This window comes from Orycteropus afer, unplaced genomic scaffold (assembly GCF_000298275.1).
Source record: "Orycteropus afer afer isolate SDZICR_OR568_19922 unplaced genomic scaffold, OryAfe1.0 scaffold00162, whole genome shotgun sequence".
Classification (NCBI taxonomy): domain Eukaryota; kingdom Metazoa; phylum Chordata; class Mammalia; order Tubulidentata; family Orycteropodidae; genus Orycteropus; species Orycteropus afer.
The window spans coordinates 701097-715648 of NW_006921749.1; the positions used below are offsets into that span (position 1 = coordinate 701097).

Sequence of the window (14552 nt, forward strand, 5' to 3'; positions counted from 1 at the left end):
CGCTATGAGTCGGGGCCGACTCGACGGCACATAACAACAACAACAACAACTATATTTGTCCATTTGTGATTGACTTCTTTCACTCAGCATAATGTCCCCCAAGTTCATCCATGTTATGCAGTGTTTTGCAGATTCTGTATTATTCTTTAGGGTTGCATAGTATTCCATTGTGTGTATGGACCACAGTGTGGTTATCCATTCTTCTGTTGATGTGCACATAGGTTGTTTCTATATTTTTGCTATTGTAAATAGTGTTGTGATGAACATGGCTATGCATGTATCTGTTCTTGTCCTGGCTGTCACTTCTTTAGGATATATACCTAGTAATGGGATTGCTAGGTCAAATGGTATTTCTAATTCCAGCTTTTTAAGGAATTGCCATACTGTTTTCCACAGTGGTTGTATCCTTTTACAGGTCCACCAGCAGTATATGAAAGTCCCAGTCTCTCCACATCCTCTCCAGCATCCGTCATTTTCTATCTTATTGAACTTTGCCATTAGTGCTGGGGTGAGATGGTATCTCGTTGTTTTCATTTGAATCTCTGATGACTAATGATAATGAGCATTTCTTCATGTATTTGCTAGCCGCCTGAATATCCTCTTTCATGAAGTGTCCATTCATGCCTGCTGCCCATTTTTTAATTGGATTGTTAATCTTTTTATTGTTGAGGTGTTAGAGTTTTCTATCAATTTTAAAGATAAGTCCCTTGTCAGATACGTAATTATCAACAAGTATGAATTTGTTGCTGTCATTTTGTTATGTGCTTTTTCGTGGTGTTGATTTCTTTGTTCCATGTAATTTTCTGTGCTCAGCTCGTTTTGTTTATGAATCGTGTTATCACTTCCTTCATTGCTATTGTTTTGTTGTTGTGGTTGTTATGTGCCATCGAGTCGGACCCAACTCATAGCGACTCCTCCTTGGGTTTCTGAGGCAGTATCACTACGGAAGTAGGATTGCCCAACCTTCCTTCCGAGGAGTGGCTGGTGGGTTTGAACCGCCAGCCATCTGGTTAGCAGGCAAGTGTCTTAGCCACTATGCTACCAGAGCTCCCTACAATCTTGTAGGCTTATTTAATTCTATAACTGGGTTAGGAGCTCTGTGAAATAGTGCCTAAGGCATTTGACTGCTAACCAGAAGCCTGGTGGTTCAAACTCACCAGCCGTTCCTCAGAAGGAAGATTCAGAAAATCTACTTCCGTAATGATATTACCTTGGAAACCCAAGGATGAGTTGCCATGAGTCGGATCTGGCTCCACGGCAGTGGGTTTGGTTTGGTTTTTGGTATGATTGGATTGGTTTCTGGGTTATGTCATCATGTGTGTTAATGGTCAGTTGTTGTTTGCTGTTGTTGGTTCTTTGTCCAAAGGACTCCTTTTAGCATCTCTTGTAAGGCTGCTCTGGTTTTAACAAATTCCCTTAATTTATGCTTACCTAGAAATGTCCTAATTTCACCATCATATTTGAAGGATAATTTTGCTGAGTATATAATTCTTGGTTGCAAATTTTTCTCTTTCAGGGTTTTATATATACCATCCCATTGTCTTCTAGCCTGCATGGTTTCTGCTGAGAAATGCAAGCTTATTCCTATTGGCTGCCCCTTGTATGTAACTCTCCATTTTTCCCGTGTTGCTTTTGTCTTTCTTTGTCTTTGATTTTGGTGAGTTTGATGATGATATGTCTTGATGACTTTCTTTTGGGATCTATTCTGTTTGGGGCTCATTGGACTTCTTGAATGGATATAGTCTCATTTTTCATCATACAAGGGAAATTCCCTTCCAACAAATCTTTGACAATTTTTTCTGTGGTTTTATTTATCTCTTCCTGTTCTGGAATTCTGATTATACATAGGTTATTCCTTTTGATGGTATCCCATGTGAACCTTAGGCTTTCTTCATGTTTTGATCTTTTTTTCTGATTGATCCCTTTCCAAAGAAGTATTAAGGTATTTGCCTTCAATCTCACTAATTCTGTCTCCCATTGATTCAATTCTACTCCTTTGCCCGTTCAATGAGTTACTATTTCTGAAAATTTAGTATTAATCTTCTGGCTTTCTGTCTGTAGACTTTGTATTATTTCTAATTTTTCATTTATTTTGTCATTTTGTTATTGTATTGTCTTTTGAAATTGTTGTAGGGTTTCTCTGTGCTTTCCTCAATTTTGTCAGTGTTTTCCTTGATCCCTCTCTCAATTCGTTGAAGGTACCTATATATAATTCTTTTGAATTCCTTATCAGGGAGTTCCAATGCTGCACCTTCCTCAGGGATGTGTTTTGGGTCTGTATCCTGGTCCCTTGTTACTCCTGCTTTATCTTGCTTCTTTGTGTGGACTGTGATCCTCTGTTGTCTCTGAGGCATTGTGATGTTTTTGTGTTTATATTTAATTGGTGATTGTATGTTGGAGTGACTTTTCTACAATTTCCGTTTTCTTTGTTTTGTTTGTATGTTATCTACGTAAGCAGGGTACTGTGCTATGCTCCTCTGTTCGCTAGTTGACAGCATTTATACACTCACCACCTGTCTCCTTTCCTGTTGTTTGCCTCCCATATGTTCCTGCCATCCTTGGCAAATGGAGCCTATTCTTAGGTCCCTGGAATCCGAATGAGAATGCTGTCACTTTAAAATCCAAAATGGTTGCCACTTATAAACATTCAAAATGGCTGTGCCCTTGGTCACTTTAAATATCCAAAATGGCTACTGCTTATAAATCTTCAAAATGGCTGCACCATCGGTCACTTTAAATATCCAAAATGGCCACCGCGTGTAAACAATCAAAATGGCTGTGCCCTCCGGACAGCCTAAAGTCCACAGCTCAGGTTGTCTCTGCCCTTGATGTTTCCCTTCCTAATCATAGGCCACCAACGCAGTCATCCCTGCAGCCCCTGGCAACCATGGCTGATCTTTAGGTCAATTCTCAGGTCCCAACACCACTTGGAAATATTTAGGCTGTTGTTCCTGTCAGAGTAGCTGACAGTCCACTGCTCTAACCGTCTCCGTACTCTCTGTTTTCATTCAGGTTTTTCTACTAGTTGGTGCCTAATCTACTTCTGTATACTTGCTTTCAAAGCTCAGGGCTCCAGGATTATCTTCTCTATCTCTGTCAATTGGTTTCTCTTTTCTTTGTTAAGGAGGGTCTGTGGAGCTTGTCTGCCTATTCCGCCATCTTACTGGAAGTTTCTTTTTGTGTATTTTTAGTTATGTTGGATAGTATATTTATGCCATTTATTAGGACATTAGTGCCTAAAGCATTTGACTGCTAACCACAAGGCTGGTGGTTCAAATCCACCAGCTACTCCTCAGAAGGAAGGTTGGGCAATCTACTTCCATAGTGATGCCACCTCAGAAACCCAAGGAGGGGTCATTGTGAGTCAGACCTGACTCGGTGGCAGGGAGCTATAATGAAATGTGTAAAGAACTGGAGTTAGAAAACCAAAAGGAACTCACTTGGCATTTCTCAAGCTGAAAGAAATGAAAAACATCCAAGCCTTGATTTGCAATAATGAAGAATTCTATGAGCAAAATATTGAATGACGCAGGTAGCAGCAAAAGAAGATGGAAGGAATACACAGAGAAACTGTATGAAAAAGAATTAGTTGATGTTCAACTATATAATGATGTAGCATATGATCAAGGACACATGGTACTGAAGGAGGAAATCCAAGGTGCACTGAAGGAATTAGAGAAAAACAAGGCTCCAGGAATTGATGCAATACCCAGTGAGGTGTTTTCAACAACTGAATGATGCAATGTTGAACTAGGTATATCACTGCTGATGTCAGGTGGATCTTGGCTGAAAGCAAAGAATACCAGAAAGATGTCTACATGTGTTTTATTGACTATGCAAAGGCATTCGACTATATGCATCATAACAAATTATGGATAATGTTGCAAAGAATGGGAATTCCAGAACACTTAATTGTTCTCATGAGGAACCTGTAGATAGACCAAGAGGCTGTCATTCAGGCAGAACAAGGGGATACTGCAAGGTTTAAAATCAGGAGTGGTATGCATCAGTATTCACCATACTTATTCTGTCTGTATGCTGAGCAAATAATCTGAGAAGCTAGACTGTATGAAAAAGAATGTGACATCAGGATTGGAGGAAGACTAACAACTTACGACATGCAGATGACACAACCTTGCCTGCTGAAATTGAGGAGGACTTGAAGTATTTAGCTTTGGTGGAATAGTGCCTTAGGCATTTGACTGCTAACGTGAAGGGTGATGGTTCAAACCCACCAGCCACTTCTCGGAAGGAAGACTGGGCGATTTACTTCCATAGTGATATCCCCTCAGAAACCCAAGGAGGGGTCGCTATGAGTCAGATCCGACTCAATGGCAGTGAGTTCGGTTTTTGGTTTTTGAAGTACTTGCAAAGAGATATCAGACTATAGTCTTCTGAGGAGCTCTGGTAGCATAGTGCCTAAGGCACTTGACTGCTAACCAGAAGGCTGGCAGTTCAAACCCACCAGCCGCTCCTCAGAAGGAAGATGGGGCACTCTGCTTCCATAGTGATACTGCCTCGGCAACCCAAGGAGGGGTCACTATGAGTCGGGTTGACTCAATGGCACATAACAACAAACAACAACAAATAGACTTCTGTATGGATTACAACTCAGCACAAAGAAAACAAAATTCTCACAACTGGACTGATAAGCAACATGACAAAAAATGAAGAAAAACTGAAGTTTTCAAAGATGCTCTTTTACTCAAATCCACAATCAACACCCATGGAAGCCGCAGTCTAGAAATCAGAAATCACATTGCACTGGGCAAATGTGCTGTAAGGGACCTCTTTAAAGTGTTAAGAAGCAAAGATGTCACTTTGAAGACTAAGGTGTGCCTAACCCAAGCTATGATATTTTCAATTGCTTCCTATGCATATGAAATTTTGACAATGAATGAGGAAGACTGATGAGATCTGATGACTTTCAGTTGTTGTGGTGATGGTGAAGAATACTGAAAATACCATGGACTGCCAGAAGAACAAACAAATCTGTCCCAGAAGAAGTACAGTTGAAATGCTCCTTAGAAGTGAGTATGGCCAGACTTCGTCTCACCATTCAGAAGGCACCATTCCATGGAGAAAGATATCATGCTTGGTAAAGCAGAGGGGCAGTGAAAAAGGGGAAGTTCTTCAAAATGAGATCGATTGACACAGTAGCTGTAACAATGGGCTCAAGCATAGCATGGATTGTGAGGATGGCGCAGGACTGTTTCATTCTCCTGTACATAGGGTTAATATGAGTCGAAGCCAACATGACAGCACCTGATAACAAGTTTGCCCCTGATTTTTCTTTGATGATCTTCATAGTTTTAGGTTTTACACTTACGTCTTAGATCCACTGTGAGTTAGTTTTTATATATGGTGTTACATATGGATCTTGTTTCATTTTTCTGCAAACGGATATCCAGGTTGCCAAAACTATTTGTTAAGGAGACTGTCTTTTCCACATGTAATGGATTCCAGCCCTTTGTCAAAGATCAGCTGTCCATAGGTGGGTGGATCTACTTCTGGGTTATCAATTCTGTTCCATTGGTCTATGTATTTGTTGTACCAATACCAGGCTGTTTTGACTACTGTGGATGTGTAGTAGGTTTTGAAATTGATTAAGTGTGAGGCTTCCTACTTTGTTCTTTAGTAGTGTTTTGCATATCTGGGGTCTCTTTCCATATAAAACTGGTGATTTGTTTATCTTTCTTTAAAGAATGATGCAGTATAAGGATTGTTTTATATCTGTAGACAACTTTGGGTCTTATCAACATTTCCAGAATATTAAGTCTTCCTGTCCATGAGCATGGTATATTCTTCCTTATGTAGGTCTCTTTTGGTTTCTTGTAGTAATGTTTTGTGGTTTTCTTTGTATAGGTCTTTTGTATCTCTAGTTAGATTTACTCCTAAGTACTTCATCTTTTGGGTGGTTACTGTAAATGGTATTGTTTTCTTAATTTCCTTTTCAAGTTATCTTTGTTAGTGTAGAGGAGTCCAACTGATTTTTCTATGTTGATCTTGTACTCTGCCATTTTGCTGAATTCTTCTATTCATTCCAGTAATTTTCTTGAGTCTATGGGATTTTCTATGTATAGGGTAGTATTACCTGCAAATATAGTTTTGCTTCTTTGCCAGTTTGGATGCTTTTTTATTCCCTTTCTTATTCCTTGGCTGAGATTTATTCCTCTGATTAAATCTTATAATTCAATATGGAATAAACCAAAACCAAACTCACTGCCATCAAGTCGGATTCGACTTATAGTGACCCCTCCTTGGGTTTCCTAGGCGGTATTGCTACATAAAAGTAGACTGCCCAGTCTTCCTTCTGAGGAGTGGCTGGTGAGTCTGAACTGCCAGCCTTCTGAATAGCAGTCAGATGCCTTAGGCATTATGCCACCAGAGCTCCTATAATATTGAAAAGGAGTAGTGATAAAGGGCATCCTTGTCTGGTTCCTATTTGCAAGGCAAATGCTTTAGTTTCTCCATTGATACTTTCCTTGGCCACTGGTTTTGCATATATGCTTAATTATGCTTAAGAATTTCCCTTCTACTCCTATTTAGTTGAGCGTTTGTATTAGGAATAGGTATTCTGTTTTGTCAAATGCCTTTTCTGCATTTATTCACATGATCATATGGTTATTTATGTGGTGTAGTACATTGCTTTTTTAATGTTAAACCATCTTTGTTTACCTAATATGAAGCCCACTTGGCCATGATGTATTATTTTTTTGATATGTTGTTAGATTCTACTGGCTAGGATTTTGTTGAGAATTTTTGTAGCATAGATTGTTCAAGAGGGATATAGGTCTATAATTTTTTTAGTGGTATCTTTGGTTTTGAAATTAGGGTTATGCTTGCTTCATAGAATAAGTTTGGGAGTATTTCATTTTCTGGAATAGTCTGAGCAAAACTCGTGTCAGCTCTTCTCTCGGTGTTTGGTACAATTTGCCAGTGAAGTCATCTGGGCCAAGATATTTTTTTTCAGGGGAGTTTTTTTTTATGACTTGTTCAATTTCTTCTTTTTTTGATGGGTAGAGGTATATTTTTAAAGGGTAAGCTTTAACTGGTAGAACTTTTTCTACAATAAAGTTATAATGCTTTTTCTGATTATATAACAAATCATACCCATCTCATCATAGCGTAGTACCTATGGCACTTGACTGCTAACCAGAAGGCTGGCAGTTCAAACCCACCAGCCACTCCTTGGAAGGAAGATTGGGTAATCTACTTCCATAGTGATACTGCCTCGGCAACCTAAGGAGGGGTCACTATGAGTTGGGTCCAACTGGACGGCACAAAACAACAACATAAAGAAAAATAAGAACAAGTAAATGACCTGAAATCTTACAACCCAGAGGTGACCATTGTTACAATTCTGATAGTCATATTTTTATTCACCTCTTTATGCATATGTACAAACACAAATACATAAATTAACATGAATAAATTCTATTTAAATCATACTTTGACTCTCAGAACATCAGTAACACTGGAGTAAAGTATATAGTCCTTAATTCTTAGATTACAGATGTACTAAAACAAAACACTTGCTTTTATTTCTAATAATATTTCCCTTATCTATGGTAGCATAGTGGCTAAGACACTTGCCTGCTAACCAGACGGCTGGCGGTTCAAACCCACCAGCCACTCCTCAGAAGGAAGGTTGGGCAATCCTACTTCCGTAGTGATACTGCCTCGGAAACCCAAGGAGGGGTCGCTATGAGTCAGGGCCGACTCGACGGCACATAACAACAACAACAACAACAACATGCTCCTAGGAGCTCTGGTGGTGCCTAAGGCATTTGACTGCTAACCAGAAGGCTGGCAATTCAAACCCATCAGTCACTCCTTGGAAGGAGGATTGGGCAATCTACTTCTGTAGTGACACCACCTCAGAAACCCAAGGAGGCATTGCTATGAGTCAGATCCAACTCGACGGCAGTGAGTTTGGTTTTTTGGTATGCCTCTCCTATTACCACCAACAACCCACTAGTGCATTTCCCCTATTGAGTAACCTACCTTAGCAGAGCCATGTTTCTTTTCATACCTTTCTCCATAGTTATATCATTATATATAGGTATATACATATACACAGGTTTTTTTTTTTCTTCATTTTGTGTTTTTTAATTCATGGAATTCCTTCCATGTTAATTGGTATAGCTCTAACACATTCTTTATAGTTGTTGTTGTTGTTGTTATGTGCCATCGAGTCGGACCCAACTCATAGTGACCCCTCCTTGGGTTTCTGAGGCAGTATCACTATGGAAGTAGATTGCCCACCTTCTTTATAAATAATATGCCATGGTATGGATAAACAGGTATTTATCCAACCATTTTAATTATTAGTAAGTATTCACCCTGTTTACACTTTTCTGCTTCTACAAACAATGCTGCAATTAAGTATATACACATTTATGTATGCAGACAGTCCTTGGGTGAGATCTGTCTCTAAATGTGTCTTTAAGTCGAATTTGTAGATATATCAGAAGAAATGCATATGGTTCTTATGTGGCCTTACCTTAGTGCAAGAATAGACTCAAAGCTTTTTCAGTGATTTAAAAGCTGCATGTACAGCAAGTAAAGATGATTGTGATTAAAAAATCTGTTGTGATTAGGGGTTGGTTCAGTCATTTCAAAATGAGGGCAAAGGTTTTAACATTAAATGACAAGTACAAGTTGTCTGTAAGTTGGACATTCATAACCCAAGGAATTGCCTGTATATGGTTTTTGTTAGGTGCCGTCAAGTCAATTTCAACAGTGACCCCACATGACAGAGCAGAACTGCTCCACAGGGTTTTCTAGGCTATAATCTTTACAGGAGCAAACTGGCTGGTCTTTCTCCAACAGAGCCCTTGAGTGGGTTCAAGATGCCAACTCTTCCGTTAGTAGCTGTTGCTTAACCATTGTGCCACCAAGGTTCCTTTATGTATATATTACTGTGATTTTGTTGTTGTTGTTGTAAAATATTCTCTAAAATGGCGTAATGCCTGTTTTCCAGGTAACAATTTACATTCCATCAGCTGTAATTCAAAGTGTCCTTCCTCATTCCTGCTACCTGGTAACTTTGTTCTTTAAAATTTTTTGCCAAATTTATTTGATAAGCAGTTACAGGTTTTTGTAATTCTGATTTTCTTTAATAAGGCAGAACATTTTTTTTTCTTTATATTAGACATTTTGCATCCCACTTCTATGAATTGCCTATCTCTATCCTTTGCCTATTTAACTTACTGGGTGGTCTTTTTTCAGAACAATTTATGGATAATCTTTATGTATTACTGATATTCACATATTTCCCCCAAGACAACTAAATTTTCTTCTTTTTTAAATAACTAAGTACTTAATTCATCTGAATTTATTTTTCATATATGGCACAAAATAATCCAATTAATTTCCTTCCAGATGGATGCCAGTATGCCACCAGAGCTCCCAGTTATGCTATACCAATTTTTAAATAGAATATCCCCCTACATAGAAGGTTCATACATTAAATTCCCATAAATGTGTGCTTGGCTCTATTTCTAGATTTTCTCCTATTGCATGACCCATTTATGTATGCCTGACTGCTAACCAGAAGGCTGGCGGTTCAAACCCACCAGCCACTCCTCGGAAGGAAGATGGGGCAATATACTTCCGTAGTGATACTGCCTTGGAAACCCAAGGAGGGGTCACTGAGTCGGGTCCGACTCGACGGCACTACAACAACGTTTTTATTAGAGTAGTTTTTATTGTATGATTTCACCATGTAGCAAGGCAAGTTTCACTTTACTTTTTACTTCTTAATTTTGTTGGTTCTTTCCAGACACTTATTTTCTCTGAACTTCAAAATTATTGTGTCCAACTTTCAAAAAAGTAATGTGTTTTTTTTTTTTGTTTCAAATTTTTAGCCCTATTTCCCCATTTATTGTGATAATCTTGGTTAAGATACATAATTAAAATGCTTAATCAAGCCACCTACTCATAAAATAAGCTTAAATATATTTTCTTTTAGACATAAATTTATCTTAGTTTTCAATTTTTTTTCTAGATGTATGAAGGAGTACTTATGTAGACCAAAATAAATTGTTGAGAAAAAAAGAAAATATATTTAATTGGAAATTCTATTAGCTGTGAAAAACTTATTGTGTAACAGCATTTCTCTTGAAAAAGCATACTTTGAGTCTCAAAACATCAGCAATACTAGGAAAAAGTTTTTTATTCTTAGATCATAGATATATTAAAAATTAAAATCTCACACTACAAATTAAATAATTAAAATAGATTTGTATGCTATGTTCAATATTTAATTGTAAAAATGATAGTATTGTAAAATTTTAAAGGTTTTCCCTAAAATAGATGATGATAAATGACACCACTGGAATGCAATAAGCAAAATAGAAACCATAGGAAATTATAGGGCAAATGAACCAGGCACTTTAATAACTAAGTTACCTTATTTGGAACATAATTAGATAAAACAAACCATAGAAACAAAAACCAGTGGATTCTGAATATGGATATTGGATGATATTAAATAAAGACTATGTTATTTTTTACTTCATGTGATAATACTGTTATGGTTATATTTTAAAAAAGAACTCATCTTTTATATATACATTCTGAAATATTTATAAATGAAGTTACAAAATATTTTATATTTGCATCAAAATAATTTTAGATGGGCGTGATAGCGCAGACAAGATTTGCCATGAGTTGATCATTGCTGAGCTGAATAAAAAGTACATGGAGAATCACTACTTTTGTATATGGATGAATCTTTCCAGAAGAGAAAAATATAAAAAATTTCCCAGTTAGAGGAAACTTTAAGATCTCTAATTTTAGAGAAGGTGATTGGCTGAGTGATAATAACAGATAGTGGTTTGGACTAAATTAAAGCCTAACAAGTAATTCAAAAGTCATTACTCCAATATGCCTCATTTCAGAGAGAAATTCTAAGCAAACAAATCCTATCAGCTGTTGCAAGATGCTGTTAAAAAAAAAAGTTTAAACACTGAAGTAAAGGTAATCTCTAAAATGTTTACCTTGAGTTCCAGCCTTGTGGTATTTGCTTGGCACCGGTAAGTGGCAAGAAGAAAGTTGTCGTTTGACTGGGAAGAATTCAAAATTAAGGAAAAAGATGAATCCATGTTAATGATGAAAACAGAATCAGTACTAATGATGGTTACCATTTACTTAGCACTTATTATTTTGGTGACACTGTGCCAAGTGCTTTTTGAATATGTTCTCATTTAACCTACCAACAACTCCATGCAGTAAGCCTTACTAGTAAGTTTTAACATGAAGAAACTGGGCTATGAGAGGTTAGATAACTTTCCCATAGCTAGTAAATGATGAAAGTGCAATTCAAATTCAGATCTTTAAGACTCTAAAAGCGTAAAGCTCTTTCTACCTTAGCCCTTCTCTCTATAATAATATTTTTCAACATTAAGAGTTCTTCTAAGTATTTAACTAACAAAACAAACTCCTAGTATTTATATAATAAAGACATGTACAATGTTTGATGTGGAATGTCTTTAATTTTCACAAATATTTATAGAGGACTCAGAAATATTTAATGTCTGTATCCCCAACAAATATCATCACAGTACCTGACATACTGTAGGTACTCAACATATTTCTGTTGAATTCAACTGAAGATGTTACTTCAAATATTGTTAACTTTTGGGAACTGAGTATTAAACTACTAAGAATGAAACAAATATATATGGGTGCATGAATTACAAAAAGAGGAAAAATAATGTGAAACATTTTATGTGCAATTTTCATGTATTGCTATCTTCCTATTTAAAAAAAAATTGAAGAAATATAAAACCCATTGCCATCAAGTTGATTCTGACTCATAGCGACCCCCACTGGTTTTCTGAGGCAGTAATTTTTATGAGAGTAGATTGCCCAGTAGCTGGTAGGTTTGAACCACCAACCTTCTGGTTAGCAGTCCAATGCCTTTGGCACAGTGCCACCAGAGCTTCTTGAAGAAATATGAAGGATGCTAAAAAAAAAAATTCAAATCATTACACTCAATAAACACAGAAGATCAGTCAACTTAAAAATAAATTTACTCGAGTGACTGAAAACGAACGTTATGCAGTGATATTTATGGATAAAATGATATACATCAAAAGAGACAAAATGGCTAGGATTAGCTTTAAAATAATCTAGTTTGGGGGTATCGTGGGGAAAATAAAGAGAATAAAACAAGACTGATCATATGTTGAAGTAATGGGTACATTAAGGTTATTATACTATTCTCTTTTTGTATATATTTGAAAATTTCTTATTTAGAAAAAAAAAAAAAAACAGCCAAGAAAACAGATTTTTAAACTAATATAAAATGTTCATTTCAAAGAATCCTGCAGTAGTGTAAGTAAAATACATACTCCTGTAGTATAAATAAAACAGGTTAATCTTCCTTAGTAATACAGGATTTATGTTAATTTAATTTTTCAAATGGTCATAAAGATAAAAATGTAGGTCCTAATCTTTTATATTTTAATCTCAAACAGGGATGATAAACTATAACTGTTATAAAATTGCTTATCAAGAAGAAAAGCCTTACTATGCAATTATGTTGAAAATTATTTCCTAATTATCACAGCTTTTTAATTTATCTATTCCTTTCATTCTGTCCTTTTGTTTTTTTTTTTTTTTTACTGTGTAACTACCTGCCAATTCCCAATCACTTTCTCCCTTTGCTCTGGCTTGCCTTTTTCACGTAGCAAATTTAGAACTTAACTGTACCATAAATTCTCTTCAGTAGCCACACCTAGCTCTGAGAATGCTAGTCTTGTACTACTAAGCATAAAGAAGTAAATGCAGTAAGCATGTCCAAAGCACAGGCATGATTCCATAACAAGTGCTTTGTATCTAGTAAGTACTCAACAAATATCTGCTGAATGAAGGTTAACTCGGCATTCAAGTCCAGAAAAAGTGGGGCGGACCAAGGAGGAAAGACAGAAGGAACAGATCATATTCAAATGCAGGAATATATGAAATGATATCATTTTCAAGAAATTTTAAGAACTTCAGTTTGGCAAAAGGCAAAAAGTAAGTGCCTTTAAACCATGAGAAATAAAGTGGAGATGTAATCAAGAGCTAAATCATGGAACATTTTCTATGCCACAACAAGGAATCCAGACTTACATCCTGCAGGAAATAAGGAATCTTTAAAATTAAGGTTTTGAGGGAACAAATGACACAGTGATGTTTCTATTTCAGGAAGACCTCTCTGGTGGTATTGTACAACATAGCCTGCAGGTGAGAGGCAAAACTGCAGGCAGAGAAACTAATCATAGCAGTAGTTCAAGCAAGATATTATGAGGGCATGGACCAATTTAACAAAGTAGGAATGAAACAGCGCAGACATATGAATACAAGCCTCAGAGACAGGGTTGACAAAACCTAGTGACTGACTGTACATAGAAGACTATAGAGGAAGAATCTAGGACAACATCCAGGTTTTCTACATTATCTAAGGACAGGGAAAGAGAACAGAAGCAAATTTTGATGGAAAGGTTATGAAAAAAAATTGAACAATTATTATCAAAGATTATTAGCATTTAGAGGCTTTAATCAAACAGCATATAAAAATGAAAGCATTTAAACAGAATTCTTTGTTATTTTACTCACCTCAGAATCACAGCTGCTAAAGCTGACAACAGCTGAATTTTTATCCACATCAAGTAAATCTATTGGAACATCACTCTACAGTCAATATTAAAAAAAAAAAAAAGGTTGAGATAGCAACCTAAACATTTTCATAAACTGTATTTTCTCTAGGTGTTATCCTTAGTTCTATTTTATGTTCCTCTTCAAATTTGACAGTATAAATTCCCTTAATTTATATATAACAGTATGTGCTTCCAGAAAATGAAGAATAGCTGTTATTTTATAATCATGTATTTTTTTCTAATCTGGACAATAAGAGATTATAGACTATTTCTAAAAATCCACTTAAAAACATAATCTTCCTATTTACTTTTTTGTCAGTGCTATAAGTATTAGTATGTTGTTGTTGTTGTCATGTGCCGTCGAGTTGGACCCGACTCATAGCAACCCCTCCCTGGGTTTCCGAGGCAGTTATCACTATGGAAGTAGATTGCCCCATCTTCCTTCTGAGGAGTGACTGGTGGGTTTGAACTGCCAGCCTTCTGGTTAGCAGTTAAGTGCCTTAGGCACTATGCTACCAGAGTTCCTAAGTAGTAGTATGGGCTGTAAATAATTGTGTGACCATTCTTATTAAATCAGTTTATTTGTTATCAATTTTAATTTCACTTATAACACAAAAAGATTATTTTTTTCTGGAGAGCTAGTTGCTAAAGCAAGGCTGTTATACTATGTTCTATGTGAATGTTGTTGTTGTTAGGTGCCGTCGAGTTGTTTCTGAATCATAAGTGACCCCACGCACAGCAGAACGAAACACTGCCCGATCCCGCACCAGCTCCATGATCCCTGCTATACTCGAGCCCATCATCACAACCACCGTGTCAATCCATCTCGCTGAAGGCCTCCCCGTCTTTCGTCGACCCTTCACCCTATACCAAGCATGACATCTTTCTCCAGGGAATGGT

At 36.8% G+C, this 14552-nt stretch overlaps 1 protein-coding gene across 1 annotated transcript in view; it reads right to left on the reverse strand.

The window, feature by feature from the left end:
* BBS7 (Bardet-Biedl syndrome 7) overlaps window positions 1-14552 on the reverse strand; it is a 111699-nt gene that overhangs the window by 39361 nt on the left and 57786 nt on the right. Inside the window, exons 12-13 of the mRNA XM_007946448.2 lie at window positions 13612-13686; window positions 11007-11072 (exon numbers count right to left, since the gene is read on the reverse strand). Of these exons, the coding sequence (XP_007944639.1) occupies window positions 11007-11072; window positions 13612-13686 (141 nt within the window). The remainder of the gene's footprint in view (window positions 1-11006; window positions 11073-13611; window positions 13687-14552) is intronic.